This window comes from Atractosteus spatula, chromosome 3 (genome assembly GCF_055471065.1).
Source record: "Atractosteus spatula isolate fAtrSpa1 chromosome 3, fAtrSpa1.hap1, whole genome shotgun sequence".
NCBI lineage: Eukaryota > Metazoa > Chordata > Actinopteri > Semionotiformes > Lepisosteidae > Atractosteus > Atractosteus spatula.
In genome coordinates, this window is record NC_142708.1 from 64890824 (window position 1) to 64905406 (window position 14583).

Below are 14583 nucleotides of genomic sequence, written 5' to 3' on the forward strand. Positions count from 1 at the left end.
CTCAGATGCAAAAACCAGTCGGTACAGAACTCTACAGGACATTCATTCAGTATACATCAGTTTAAAAAGTTTAGTTTTTTTAGTATTTATATTTTTTTCATCTTATGCTTATACATTTTTTAAAAACATTATACATCTTCATTTTTTACAGCAAAGTACTTTTTTACACACATCTCTCATGCAGACGAATCAGAATAAAATCCCATTTTGTTTTCTGTTTACAAAATTGCCTGCTGATTTTAATATTTCAGACTTGCTGTACTAGTGTATATTGTATCGTATAGGAAAAACATGATGGAAGTCAAACACTGGGATTCCTTTTTTTCTAATCCAACAACTCTTAGTTTTGGATTTGCTGATCCTCATAGTCGCCTTATTTTTAAAAATGTTCAATTTTATTGATTTTATTGTCATCGAAAGGGCGAATGTTGTATTTAAAAGATCATCGATAAAATGAATGACTGATCACTTCTTTACCTCAACTAGGTACAATTCTTAAAGCACAAAGTAACCTGTGTTATAAAACTACAAAACCAACAATCAAACAGAAATTAGTCACTAACAACCAAACAAGCTAGAATGGCCAAGTGGCATGCTCTTGTTTATAGCCTTATGATTTTTGTTTTGTTTTTATGAAATAAAGATGCTCACATCAAAGGTGAGATGCCTGTGTGGAGCACCCAGTAGACAAATGAAGCTCTTAGATACATTAAGAATAATTGAGTGTAATGCATTCCAAATACAAAGTCTCTTGTCCATCCTTTAGTTATTTTGAATAGTAATTACAGTGACTCCATCTGGCAAGTCTTAGAAGCCAGTCTCTGGCACAGCCCACTTACATGATTGTATTAAAACCTTTCAATCGGTGTGTTAAAATAGATTAATAAGGGATCATTCTTTGCAAGCTGGTATCTCTGTAGGCCCGTATCTCCTTTATAATCTCTTGTTCTCTCCATGTGCAATACTTCATAGACTATTTTCACTTGTAAAATTTAAAGTTTGACTTTGAGTTGCTTCTAGACTTCCAGCATCTGGGAAGTTCCTTGTAAATGTCATCATAAAACCTGTTAATAGGGATAGTATAAAAAAATAAAGTAATTCACAGATTCTTTTAAAAAGAGTTGTTAACTTACCGACACACCAACATTGCAGAACACAATTTGTTGTTGGAACTATTATTAGGTTATAAGAGATGAAGTGCTGGCCACCCATCTGGGTATATCTGCTGCAAAAATGGTCTCCATCAATGGGAGGACATATGCGATAACATTCTGTATGTTCCATTATGTGGTGGATGGTAATTCTCTTGCAATTCTTGGCACTTAATGTTAACCTTGGGTTTTTTTTTAGTGTCTTAACTAAAACTGTGTACACAGGATGTTCTAATGACAGTTTTGCCAATGGAAGAAGAATACTGTAATATTGCTGTCATTTTTGGTTTTGCAGTACAGTAAAAGCGGTGTGTTGATTTCTGATATATTTGAAGTGCCATCTGACAGTTCTCTTTGTAAATGGTGACATGCTGTAGCTCATTCTGATGCAAGCACAACCCGCCCACAGTCTCGCAGGCCGTGTGGCTCTGTGCTCTCCCAGTAGCTGAGTCTGTGGTGTATATACAGAAAAATGGAGGAAATGTATCTCTGATTTTTTTTTTGGTTTTCATTGTTGTTATTTTCCTTTATTCTTTTTGGATGACAAATTAATTTTTAATTATTTAAATATGTTGAATGAGTACATTGTGATTCTCTCTTTTTTTGTTTTGTATAATGTGTTGTATTTTGTAAATATATATCATTGTGATTTTTTTGTGTGTTGTTTCAAGTTAAATTTTGGTATATCATATCCTCTAAAATTGGCAAGAGCTAACAAGTGCAAGGGTGATTTGTATTGTGTATTTTACAAAAAAATAATAATAACAAAAACAACTGGGGAACTTTTATATTTATAAAGGTATATATTAACTTTTAGTGTGTCGTTATAAAAGAATCTATAGGAAATATTAAGGACACATGTAGTTTGTTTTTCTGAATATTTCAGATTTGAGCTCAGGCTAGCTTACTGGTGTTGTTTTCTTAAAATTTGTGGCTTGTCTTTCAAAATTAATAAACTTTTTCTCGTTGAAATTTACCATTGAGTTGATGTCTGTTTTCATAAATGAGTCTGTTTCATTAGATCTTTTTTTTATTTTTGAAAATGGGTGGGAGCACCAACACATAACAGCGAGCTGGATGAAAACCCAAAGGATCTAAGGTGAGTTACAAGCAAGAGCAGGTCCTTAGGCAAGTCTAGCTGGTTTGGTTGCTGAAATAGCCAATTGAAAATGGTGTTTTAATAAGCTACAAAATGGAACATCACCTAGCATTAACACCTTTGTTAGGAAATAAAACACTGCCAGGTTAAAGAGGAGCTCTGTTAGATCATTTCAGAAATTTGTGACTCGAAATACTGGTTAGACTTGAAGTTGATTAGAAAACCTGCAGTGCAAACACTGGTGACATGTTACAGTGCCAAGAACAATGTTTGTGAACCCACGGAGGTTGGATCTGTATTTTTATGTATTTTATACCTAAAAACTCAATTGGAGCTGCATGATAATAAATGGTGAAGACAACCTGATTAAAAGTGTGACAAAAAGACATAACATACATTTGTATTAAAAAAAATGATCCAACAGTAGATATCACATCCTGCGAATACATTTGTGCACCTTTAAATCCAGTAACTGGTGGCAGCAATTTTGACTTCAACTAGTTGTTTCTTGAAATTGATTATCAGTTTCCAGGATGTTACTAGAAATAATTAATTCTATTGCATTCTTATGTTCACTCTAATTTTTTCTCAATATTGTATTTGGCGGTTTTATTGTAGTGCCTCTAATGCCTGTAAACAAACAAGGTGATTTTTTTTTCAGGAGCCTCGTGAGCAGTAGTCAAGACATTCGGCAGCTGCAGACCCATTTCCTAATTCAGGCCACCAAGCCCAGCTGGAGCTCTTTTGTCCTTCACTCAGCTGGCAGCTCCAGTCATCACCGAGTGCACAGGAGTGAAAGGGCCATTCAGCACCAATAGCAGAACATCTTTTCTTAGTCACAGGTGTCCACACCACTCGGTTATAAGAAGGCCAATAAAGGCCTAATTACTGAGGTCCAGTGGTCAGTTAATCTCATGTCTTGAGTGAGCTGCCGGTTGAATAAAGGATAAAATACGAACAAGAACTCAGCCGGGATACAGCTGTCAGATGAGCTATATTCTATTTGTAGTTATCAAGATTTCTTATTTAACTGGACCTCAATAATTTTCTCAATAATACAGTATATGTACATTGCGACATATATAATTGTCGAGGCAGAATTAATTTAACTCTACATGTTGGACGGATATTCATAATGATGTGGACATTCTGAACATCCTAAACATAGGCTCCCCGACAGATTATGTCTTCTCTGTGTACAGTTCTTTCACTCTACCCAGAGTATGCACTCTCCTCAATTTGGACTACATTTGCATTTCAAATTCAGCAGCATGCATCCTGGTCTTTGGTATTATTTCAACTGAACACTGCACTTCAGCTGGCCTGGCTTTTGTTGATCCGTACTTTTTTTTTGTTATTTTTCAGTCTCTGGTAACAACAGTGATTTGAAATTTGCTTCTCCTAGCTGGATATCGAGTTGGAAAAGACAGTGCAAAATTATTGTTTCTTCATCCCTGCTGATGATGCTTTTCATCAGGAATGTTCTTGTTTGACAAACAACAGGGGAAAAAAGCATTCCAATGAGGTCATCGTATGCAGTGCAGTCAATACCAGCTCCCCCACTTGCACTGTAGGGGACAGTTCCCAAATTAGAGGTGCATATTAATTAGAGAAACCCTCTATCAATAGCCCACATCTATTATGTTGTAGGCAGGAGTAAATAAGAGATATATAGACAACAGAATATCAGTTAAGGATGTGTAAGCAGACTACTTCCTTTTCAGTACAAGCATTAGTGCTTTCTGGCTCCACTTATTTTATTGCACAATACATTTCCCTGCAGGCTTGTAAAATGGCTTGGCAAAAGGGCAAACTGCCGGCAGTCATAATGAGCGCTCTCTGGGTTATAGTAGCATGGAGGACTTCTTAGAAATGTTTAAATGTATTATTGTATTTGTTTCTATTGTATCAAGCTCCTAGTTATAGTTATGAAGTTATCTTCATAAATCTTTAAACAGGAGTTGTTTTTTTTACTTGAAACTTGTACTTAAAGGGAAACTGCAATGCTATTTTTATATTTTGGGGATAGAAAGAATCACAACTGATAAGTGCATTCCAAACCACAATGAAAGTAAAAGACCTTACAGTGCTTTTCACAAAGTTCGTAATATTGTGCTTATTTCAGAATTTGAACATTTTTACAATACAGTCAGTTGATTAATTTTGTCACCAAGATTTAATAACTGGTCCGGGAAACTGGGACTGCAATTGCAATCTGTAATTGTACAGATTGAAGGCATTTGTTCACATCTCAAAAACCTTTAAGAATATCTTGTGAAATTCAATGCAACACAAATTAAAACAAAAAACTCTGTAAAATAATAATGGGGTCAATTGAAGAGACGTGTCCACAAAATTCTATAAAATGAGTTCACCACAACAAAGGACAGACAGACAAGTGTTTGCTTCCTGTGTTTCTCTGCTGACAGGGGTGTTATTTTATTAGCAGGGTACTTGATGATACCCTCAGGCTTAACTGAGGTCCTCTTCTGGTCTGGAGCCTGGCCCCCTTTTTTGTGACCTCAGCTTGTGCACATTTCAGAGCTCTGAGACATTCTAGAGATTACAGGAAAGAGTTCGTTACTGCCTCCTCCTACCCCTGTCAAGTAATTAAATAATGCCTCTGTCTTGAATTCTTACACAACTGACTCAAAGAGCTGTCCTCTCTTGTGAATACATTTGTCCAAACACAACTTAAACTTCTTTGAGACATATTCTTTAAAAATCTTGAAGTAATTCCGTCACATTTTTAGTCAGAAGGCATTTCTCAGAAGAATTCAGGTCTACTGTTCGAAAGCAGGCAGTTCAATGATTTTTGTATGCAGCAGCTCCGTCTCTTTAAGCACAAGGAAGAAGAAAGCCCTGTGGAGTCACTGCTCTGTGTCTGTGAATGCAGAGTGACACCCTGCAGTCCACAGGAACCTGGTTCTGGCAGGAGAGCAGTTGCCTCGTCTGGGATCTGTGCTGCTGGATTAAGGTGTCCTGACCGAGAGTCCGGAAAATCAGGCTGTTCTTGGGAGAAATCCTGGAGGGCTGGATTGGTGGGATTCTCTCTCTCTCCTGGGCTTCCATCTTCTTTGAGGAGTGCCTTAATTAAGAGCTGGGAAGTCACCTGGACCCTAAGGAGTTGATCCTGCTTGGGTCTGCAGTATCTCCTAAAATATCTTCCATCTGGATCACAGAAAAAGTCTGACTGTTGTGCCAAAGTGCTGACTGATTTCTCATGAATCCACGAATAATATCCATTCCTCTTAGGTGAGAAGGATCTGTAGCACATGAATATTGTTTGTATGAACAACATTTAGTGAGACATTTATAGAAAAAACTACTGTGCCAAATATGTTTTATATTCGTTGTGAGTAGTAGTTCCATGAATTAAATATGGAAAATAGTTTTTTTATATATTTGTTTTTTCTCTACACAGTGGTTCTCAACCTGCGGCCCGCAACGTCTGATCTTTTTTAATAAATTACATTTGATTGTAGTCGATTCCTTCGATAAAAAAGGTAGAACTCGCAGCCCCACTAGGAGTGTATTCTAGTCACGTAAAACCGTTTCTAAATAGATTCGCTGGTGACCAGATTCATTTTCATTAATCTTTAATTTAATATAAGGTGCTGAACGCAGGCTATAACGCGCGTCACTAGAATACACATTAATAATATTGCAGGTGGGTAGCTGCGTCAGCATGCGTAGGCTGCAAAGGAACAAGTAATAGGTTTATTCCATGCTGAAAAAAAGAAGAAAGAGAACACAACGTTTCGGCCGTGGTGCCTTCTTCAGGTGTGAGAGAGACAGGGCAGTAGGCAAAGGTAAAGTAGCGGGAGAACAAAGGTTGGGAGGGAGGAGGAGTGAGAGGCGGGAGTAGGGGACAGAAAGAGAGGCCAATCAAGAGGTGTGAAGTCAGAATGGGTGCAAAGAGGTGTGAAATGAAACTTCCAATGAATGGAGAAAATTTAAAAGAACATTAGTCTGTCGTTAAGGGAAGGGAGAATGTGTGATCCTAGCTGCAGAATAATTTTAGTTTCGGTGGTCTTTCTGATGTATGAGTTCGGAAAACCGTCTTTGAGAACACAGACGGAGAGATTAGAGTGGTCGTGGCCGTCAGAAGTGAAATGAGAAACAATGGGCTTGGAGAGATCTTTAATCTTCACAGCCCTGACGTGTTCTCTGAAGCGGTCTCCGAGTCTCCTTCCTGTTTCTCCAATGTAGATGGCTGGGCATTTACTGCAAGAGATACAGTAAATAAGGTTGCTGGAGGTACAAGATGCTGTCTGGGTGATCCGGAATTGTCCTGAGGGGCCTTGAATGAGTGTGGTGGTGGCTGTGTACTTGCAGGTGATACAGCGAGTTCTGTTGCAAGGAAAAGTGCCAGGTGTGGATGGTTGTTTAGGGCGGTCAAGGGAGCTGTGAACAAGGAGGTTACGCAGATTAGGTGGTCGGCGATATGAGATGATATGGCGATCAGAAAAGAGGGCCCCAATGGAGGGATCATCCTGTAGGATGGAAAAGTTGTGGTTAATGGTCCTGGGGATAGGAAGTGTGTTAGGGTGGTAAGGAAAGGTTAATGGTCCTGGGGATAGGAAGTGTGTTAGGGTGGTAAGGAATTAATAATATTGCCTCCACCGTCGCGCCTGTCATACTGTAGGTCTGAGTGCAAAGCAGCCCGCTCACAGTAGAGTTGCCTAGCCTAGTAGCCCGCTAGTTCGTATAAAAAAAGAAAAATTGATAAGTTTGTTGTAAGGGGTTAAAAACGACACGGGCCAGAGGAAGAAAATGCCAACGAAACAAATACAATGAAACGTGCAAACAGAAGAGCCGGAACATCAGTGATGAGGGTAGGAAAGTATGGAAGCCCTTTTCCGCCAGGGAGTAAAAAAAAACCGCGCTATGGTATCTCGCAATTGCGACTTAATATCTCGCAATTGCGACTTAAAATCACAGAACTGCGATTTAAAAACTGAAATACGATTTATAATCTCGCAATTGCGACTTAAAATCCTGCAATTGCTACTTTTCTTCTCACATTTGCGACTTCGAAATAGCCCACATTCCATTGTCTGTCCTTTTGTTACTGTAACGGATTCGGGTTCTAGGGCTTGTGCCCTCGCCGCTCCCACCCTAGTTCGTGCCTCACTGCGTGGGCTCGAAGCCAGGCATTGCCAGCTGAGCTAAAGAAGACCTTCTTTTTTAAGTAAAAAAGGTATTGTACCAAAATTGTTTTGGATAGATTTGCATTATGTTATTGTTAAACATTTAAAGGTAAATGTTAAATTTAAAGATCTTGATAGTGTAACGCCCTCGCCTGGTGGTGAGGTGAAGCGCCCCTAGGCGCTCGTAGTACCGCTGGGCATGCTGGGAGTGGTAGCCAGGGAGAGTCTGAGGGTCAGCACGATGACCAGCGGCTGACCCTACCTGTGTAAATAATGTCCTAGTAATTCTATTGCCCTGTGTAGTCCTGTAAAAGTGTAGTGTGTTGTTAGGTAATTACCACCCTAAATATGTGTACGTGTTCCGTCAGTCTCCTCATGTGTGTGTAGATCCTGTGTTCGGTTTTGTGTGGTTGAAAACGAATAAAGCTAATTCTTGTTTGTTAATTGTGTCTCCACTCGTCCTTGTTCTGAAAAGAATCTGCAAGCGCTACATTGGTGTCAGAAGCAGGCAGAATGGACAACTCGTGGCAGACAGTACCCGATTCTATTAAGCGCCGGCTGACGCTGGAAGAAACAGAACCCATCGGCAGCACACATAGGGAGCCTGAGCAACTCCTGGGTGCGACAGGTGACCACAGCCCTTACCAGGGCTATTCAATAGTGGTCCCGCCAGTAGAATTGGGGCGACCGGCCGCTACTCCTGGTCAGCGAGCACCCCAGATAGAGGATACTCTCCCTGCCGGAGCCGATCAGCGATTCCCACACTCATCGGCGCGGGTGAGACCAGGTCGCTACAATGGGGAAGCGCCGTGGGAAATCTACGAGGCGCAGTTCCAACTCGCGGCCCGGACGAATGGCTGGAGCCGGGCGGAGATGGTCGGCCACCTGGCGGCGGCGCTGGAAGGAGCGGCCTGCCAGGCGCTCCTGGACGTCCCGGAGGAGGACAGAGGCGAATACACGGCGCTGGCAGCGGCTCTCCAGCTGCGCTTCGGTGTGGAGGAGGCGCCGGACTTGATGCGGGAGAGGCTGGCCCTGCGGCGGCGCCAACCAGGAGAGCGACTGGGCCCGGTTGCCGCTGATGTCGCGTTCCTCGCCCGCCGAGGTTACCCAACTTTCCCCCGGGAGGCACAGCGGGAGATGGCTCTCCAGGCTTTTCTCAAGGCCCTCTCACCCGAGGAGCTGCGGCGCCACGTGCAGCTGGCCGCGCCAACATCGCTGGAGCAGGCCTTGGCCCTTGCTACACGGGCTGAGACCGTGTTCGGGGTGACTGGAAGCGCCAGCAGACGCAGTGCGCCCTGCCGGCTGAGCGAGACGGCGACGGAGGGATCCAGCGAGGGGGAAGAGGAGCCAGCCCGGGCAGCGACCCCCGCGGAACAGCCCCGCACTCTGATTTGCAACCGCTGCGGGAAGAGGGGACACCGAGCCCGGTTCTGCCGGGCACCCGAACCTCGCACTCCTCGATCGGCGTCGGGAAACGGGAACGGGGCGGCTCAGCGTGGGGAAGGCCGCCCCTCGAACACCTCAACCCCTGCTCCGGAGAGCGCTGTTAAGACCGGCGCCCCTCACGCCACCGTGGGGCGAGTCGGCTGTAGCCGGGGCCTGTACCTCCACTGCAAAATCGAGGACCAACCCTGCCTGGCTCTACTCGACACCGGTTCATCGGTAACCCTACTCCGGCCGGGCGTCCTCCCCGACACCGAGGGCACCAACCCCCCAGGATGGGAGGCCTCCAGCCTGTGGCTAAGGACCGTGACGGGACAGCTCGCTGCAGTCCGGGGGAAACAGGTGCTTGCCTTCCGTCTAGGTGCAGCGACGGTGCGCCACCCCTGCTACCTCGCACCCATCCAGGAGGACTGCATTCTGGGGCTGGACGTACTGCAGCGAGTGGGGGCCAGTTTGGACTTGAGCCGGCAGGAGTTGGTGTGGCAGGGGGAGCGACTTCACCTGGTGGAGGGCAGGCCCGGCGAAGGCAGAGGGACGCGGGCTTGCCGGAGCCGGGAGAAAAAGAGGCAGTGGCGGCGGCGGCGGCGGCGGCGGCAGTCGCCGGGGCAGACCAGGCCTGTGAGCCGGGGAGCGAGCGTGCCGGATCCTGCTCCCGAGTCAGCCGGGGAGCCAGACAAGGCGGCGGCGGCGGGGGCCGAGCATTGCGTGGAAGCGAGGCGCGCCGTTGAGGATCTCTACCAGCGGAGCTGCGAGGGCCTCGATCAGGACCAGCGGCAGCGGCTCCAGGAGCTACTCGCCCAGAACGAGGATCTCTTTGCGGCGAGAGATGAGGACTGCACCCGCACTGCCCTGGTCCAACACGAGATCAACACCGGTGACGCACAGCCCATCCGCATCCCACCGGGACGCATGATTCACGCCAAGCGGACCGCCGCTGAGGAAAAGATCCGGGAGATGGCCGCAGCGGGGGTGATTGAGCCCTCCGCGAGCCCGTGGTCGGCGCCAGCTGTACTGGTCAAAAAAAAAGACGGCTCGTGGAGGTTCTGCGTCAACTACCGCAAGCTGAACGAGGTCACCCGGAAAGATTCCTACCCCCTGCCGAGGATAGATGACGCCCTAGACTACATCACCGGGTCGACCTGGTTCAGCTCCCTGGACCTCCGCTGCGGCTACTGGCAGGTACCGCTTGCTCCCGATGCTCGCCCGAAGACGGCCTTTTCTATCGGCCAGGGCCTCTGGCAGTTTACTGTCATGCCTTTTGGCCTGTGCAATGCCCCGGCGACGTTCGAGAGGCTGATGGAGAGGGTGCTGGCATCTGTCCCGCGGAACCAGTGTGTGCTGTACCTGGACGATCTGCTGGTTCATGCCCGGGGCTTCGACCAGGCCTTGACAAACCTCCAGGCGGTGCTGGCCTGCATCCGCCGTGCTGGCCTGAGGCTCAACCCCCGCAAGTGCGAGCTCCTGCGGCGGGAGGTGACCTTCCTGGGACATGTTGTTGGACCGCGAGGGGTGGCTACGGACCCAGGTAAGGTCGCCGCAGTGAGGGGCTGGCCGACTCCACGCACCGTCGCGGAGCTGCGCAGCTTTCTGGGGTTGGCCTCGTACTACCGGAGGTTCGTCCGGGACTTTGCCAGCATCGCTGCCCCGCTGCACCGCCTCACCGACAAGGGCCGCCGTTTTGACTGGGACTCGGGCTGTGAGACTGCCTTCGGCCGGTTGCGTGAAGCTCTGGTGGGGGCCCCCGTGCTGGCCTACCCCGACCCGCGGTTGCCGTATGTTCTCGATACCGACGCGAGTGACTCGGGGGTGGGCGCGGTATTGGCGCAGGAGGGGCCGGATGGGGAGCGCGTAGTGGCATACTATAGTCAGGCTTTGACTAGGCCTGAGCGGAACTACTGCGTGACCCGTCGCGAGCTGCTGGCGGTGATGGCGGCGGTCCACCACTTCAGGCCGTACCTGTTCGGGACCCGGTTCCGGCTGAGGACCGACCATGCGTCCCTCACCTGGCTGCTCCACTTTAAGGAGCCGGAGGGGCAGATGGCGCGATGGATAGAGATCCTGCAGGAGTACGACTTCACTGTCGTGCACTGTGCGGGGTCTCGCCATCTCAATGCTGATGCTCTCTCGCGGCGCCCCTGCGAGGCCGCGGACTGCCACCACTGCGCCCGGCGGGAGCAGCGTGAGGAGGCTGTCCGCACCGTGGCGGGGGTGAGCACCGCGGCCACGGCCCGGGAGGGGCCGCTGGGGGTGAGCCTGCCAGACCTGGCGCAGCGTCAGGCAGCTGATCCTGACGTGGAGCCGGTGCTCCGCTGGAGGGCAGCAGGAGTGCGGCCTACGCGAGAGGAGCTCGCCCCGCACCCAAAGTCCGTCAAGGCCCTCTGCGCCCTGTGGGAGGCCTTGGAGGTAAAGGACGGGGTGCTGCGCCGGGGGTGGCGGGTACCCTCCAGTGGCGAGGTACGGTGGCAGCTGGTGGTGCCTCGGTCTCTCGTGGGGCACTTCGGCGGTAAAAAAACCCTGCAGCGTCTCCGAGGCCATTTTTATTGGGGTCTTTGCCACCGGGACGTGGAGCGGTACTGCCGAACGTGTGCGGTGTGCGTGGCGCAGAAGGGTCCCCCCAAGCGCTCCCGGGCCCCCCTCCAACAACACCAGGTGGGGGCTCCTATGGAGCGGGTGGGGGTGGACGTTTTATACAACCCGCGCCGCCGCAAAGGCCTCAGCCCTAAGCTGGCGCCGTCGTGGGAGGGGCCCGCTGAGGTACTCGGGGTGGTGGGCGAGGTCTGCTACCGTGTCCGGTTGCGAACACGGGGGAGAGTGGTGGTCCTGCACCGAGACCGCCTGGCCCCCTACCGGGCCCGGGAGGAGGAGCCGTGTGGGGAGGCTCTAGAGGAGCAGCCGGGGCTGGAGCCGGCCGATAGTGGGGCGTCCGTGGGTCGCCAGCCGTCACCGCGGCGCAGCGGCCGCTCACGCAGGGTTCCGCAGCAGTTGGCCGAATACGAGTACAGCCTGAGGGGGGTGTTCGACGTCGGCGAGATGCCAGACGCTTCAGGTGGGGGCAGTGTAACGCCCTCGCCTGGTGGTGAGGAGGAAGCGCCCCTAGGCGCTCGTAGTACCGCTGGGCATGCTGGGAGTGGTAGCCAGGGAGAGTCTGAGGGTCAGCACGATGACCAGCGGCTGACCCTACCTGTGTAAATAATGTCCTAGTAATTCTAGTGCCCTGTGTAGTCCTGTAAAAGTGTAGTGTGTTGTTAGGTAATTACCACCCTAAATATGTGTACGTGTTCCGTCAGTCTCCTCATGTGTGTGTAGATCCTGTGTTTGGTTTTGTGTGGTTGAAAACGAATAAAGCTAATGCTTGTTTGTTAATTGTGTCTCCACTCGTCCTTGTTCTGAAAAGAATCTGCAAGCGCTACATTATTTTATATTTTTTTATATTTAGATCTGATTTGGATAATGGATATGTTCTTATTATTAATCTGCTATTTTGGCGAAATACTTCATCCACAAAAGTAAATGGTCTAATACTGCTCCTTCTATTAATGCTTTTAAAGTACAATTCCTTTTTTTAATTAAATCCTATTCGAAATTTAAAGAATCAAAAGGCAAGACATACAATGGAAATACATTATGTCAAAAGTCCAAGTTTCAGCTTTTATCATTTTGAATTCCTCTGGATGTGAACATATTCTGTCTCCCTTTTTTTGTATTTCTGGTGTTTAAATAAACTTTTTTTAAAAGGCCACCGTCCACTATTCCATCCGGGTACTATGGGTTCCTCCCTGGCGGAGATGGGATTCCATAAAAATTAGTGTCATTAATTTGATTTTTATCAGGGCACTGGACAAGACAAGTCTTCAGACCTATAGATCCTATGATTCTGTACGATTTATGAATATAGTGTAACGGAACGCCCGACATACAGGTCGTAATTCTGAGATATAAAGTCGTAATTCTGAGATTTTAAGTCGCAATTGCGAGATACCATAGCGCGTTTTTTTTTGCTGCCTGGCGGAAACGGGCTTCCACAGTGTAAAGTACTGGAAGAATGGATGAGCAAATTTGCTGTGATTGATAGAGATGGGCAGCCTTTTTCTGTTTGCTTTGTAGTAAAATTCTTGGCGCTTGCAAAACGTACAATGTAAAAATACATTTTTGATACTACTCCCAAGAATTTTGACAAGCAGTACCCACCTGATTCAATTGACAGGTCTCTCAAGATAAGTAATCTCGAAAAAACAAAGCCGAGCAGAAAATCATGCGAACTACTTTAAAGGCGCCCCAGGCGGTGACGGTAGCCACGTTCAAAATGTCATGGCTACTCGCTAAACATAGCAAACCATTCAGTGATGGTGAACTAGTAAAGAATTAAGTTAAGTAAATAATTCGCAGAATAAAACGTTTACAGCTAAGTAATGACACAGGCGACGAATTGCAGAAATGTCAGCACTTGACAGCGCAGCTAAAGGCTAAAGTAGCCGGTGCTTCGGCTCTGAGTTTAGCTGCAGGCCAATCTACGGATATATACCGCATCAATTCGTGCTTCCCTGCCTTCACCTGGAATCTCAACTTTGTGCAGTCACACAATTAGAGCCCGTCTATGTGGATTTGGTCTCCTCCAGACAACATCAAGTATCCCATTAATGTGAGTACTATACTGTCAGAGTTAAGAGTGTTACGAATATACATATATATTATCAATACCAAAAGTGGACTTCCATCCAAAACGTCCTGTTTCTCAAGAAACCTTGTGTACTACACCATAACTTTTCCAGCCTCTCTCTATATACATACATATTGTTAACAGCCATTATGCACGCAGATAAGGTAGACCTAGTAGTGATTAATATACAGGTATGCGGCCCGCGAATCTTGCTTTTAGCCACGGTTGCGGCCCAGTTGAGGAATGGGTTGAGAACCACTGCTCCAGAACGATGGCATTGATCATTCTAAGATAATACAGTAGACTCGCGTTTTACACGAAATATTTGTACGCAAATTCGTGTGTACGCCGTCAGCGAAGAAAGAATGAAATCAAATATTGATTATTGATATTATTGAAATTATTGAAAAATATTGATACATCAATTTCACTACGGGATTGATAAAGTATTATCTATCTATATTGCGGGCAATTTCACAATGTTGCATCAGGCACGGCAAGCACCCGAGCTACGATTTGGGAACTAGTTACAGAGCCTATAGCACGCCAGTGCTTTCTTTATCATGCAGCATCGCACTCAATACGGCTCGTAAACCGAAAAAAATACCCGAAAGGGAAAGAAACAAGTACGAAGGGGAAAATTAAGTCAAGAAAACCGCCTGATTTTGAGTTAAAAATCGAGACTAGACAAGTTAAGATGACGGTGACCAGTTTGGCGTGTACAGTATGTATGGCGAGAATGAAGTACAGTTAGAGACCTGATGTGTTCCCCGCATTTTATTATTAAATGTTATTCGATCTACTTTGTCTACTGTTTTTATACTACTTTAAACTACATACACATGAAAATATTTACTATTGATCTTGCTTGTAAGGGGGGTGTTCTGATTATATAGTACGCGATTTTGGGTATACACGAAGGAACCTAACTGCCACGTAAGAAACACAAGTGTACTGTACTATGACTACTCCTGCACATCAGTAAATCGTGTGGTTTTACTGGAAAGATATTGAAGAGTATTTATAAGAGATTTTAGCACCAAGCTGAGAAAGGACTGCAGATCTGGAAAGCATCTGAAA

At 46.8% G+C, this 14583-nt stretch overlaps 1 protein-coding gene across 1 annotated transcript; it reads left to right on the plus strand.

Annotated features, from left to right (window-relative positions):
• Window positions 1-1233: 1233 nt before the first annotated feature.
• LOC148838169 (uncharacterized) lies at window positions 1234-13743 on the plus strand. The gene is made up of 6 exons (XM_088911159.1): window positions 1234-1297; window positions 7879-8975; window positions 9444-9854; window positions 10989-11093; window positions 11706-11867; window positions 13723-13743. Exons 1-6 carry the CDS (start codon window positions 1234-1236, stop codon window positions 13741-13743), a joined length of 1860 nt encoding a protein of 619 aa, XP_088767285.1.
• Window positions 13744-14583: the final 840 nt, after the last annotated feature.

Coding starts and splice junctions, on each gene's coding strand:
- LOC148838169 (XM_088911159.1), top strand. CDS start 1,234: ATGGTCTCCATCAATGGGAGGACATATGCGATAACATTCTGTATGTTC. Junction 9,855..10,988: donor GCCCGTGGTCGGCGCCAGCT/GTACTGGTCAAA, acceptor CGCCCCTGCGAG/GCCGCGGACTGCCACCACTG. Junction 11,868..13,722: donor GCCTGAGGGGGGTGTTCGAC/GTCGGCGAGATG, acceptor TCTTGCTTTTAG/CCACGGTTGCGGCCCAGTTG.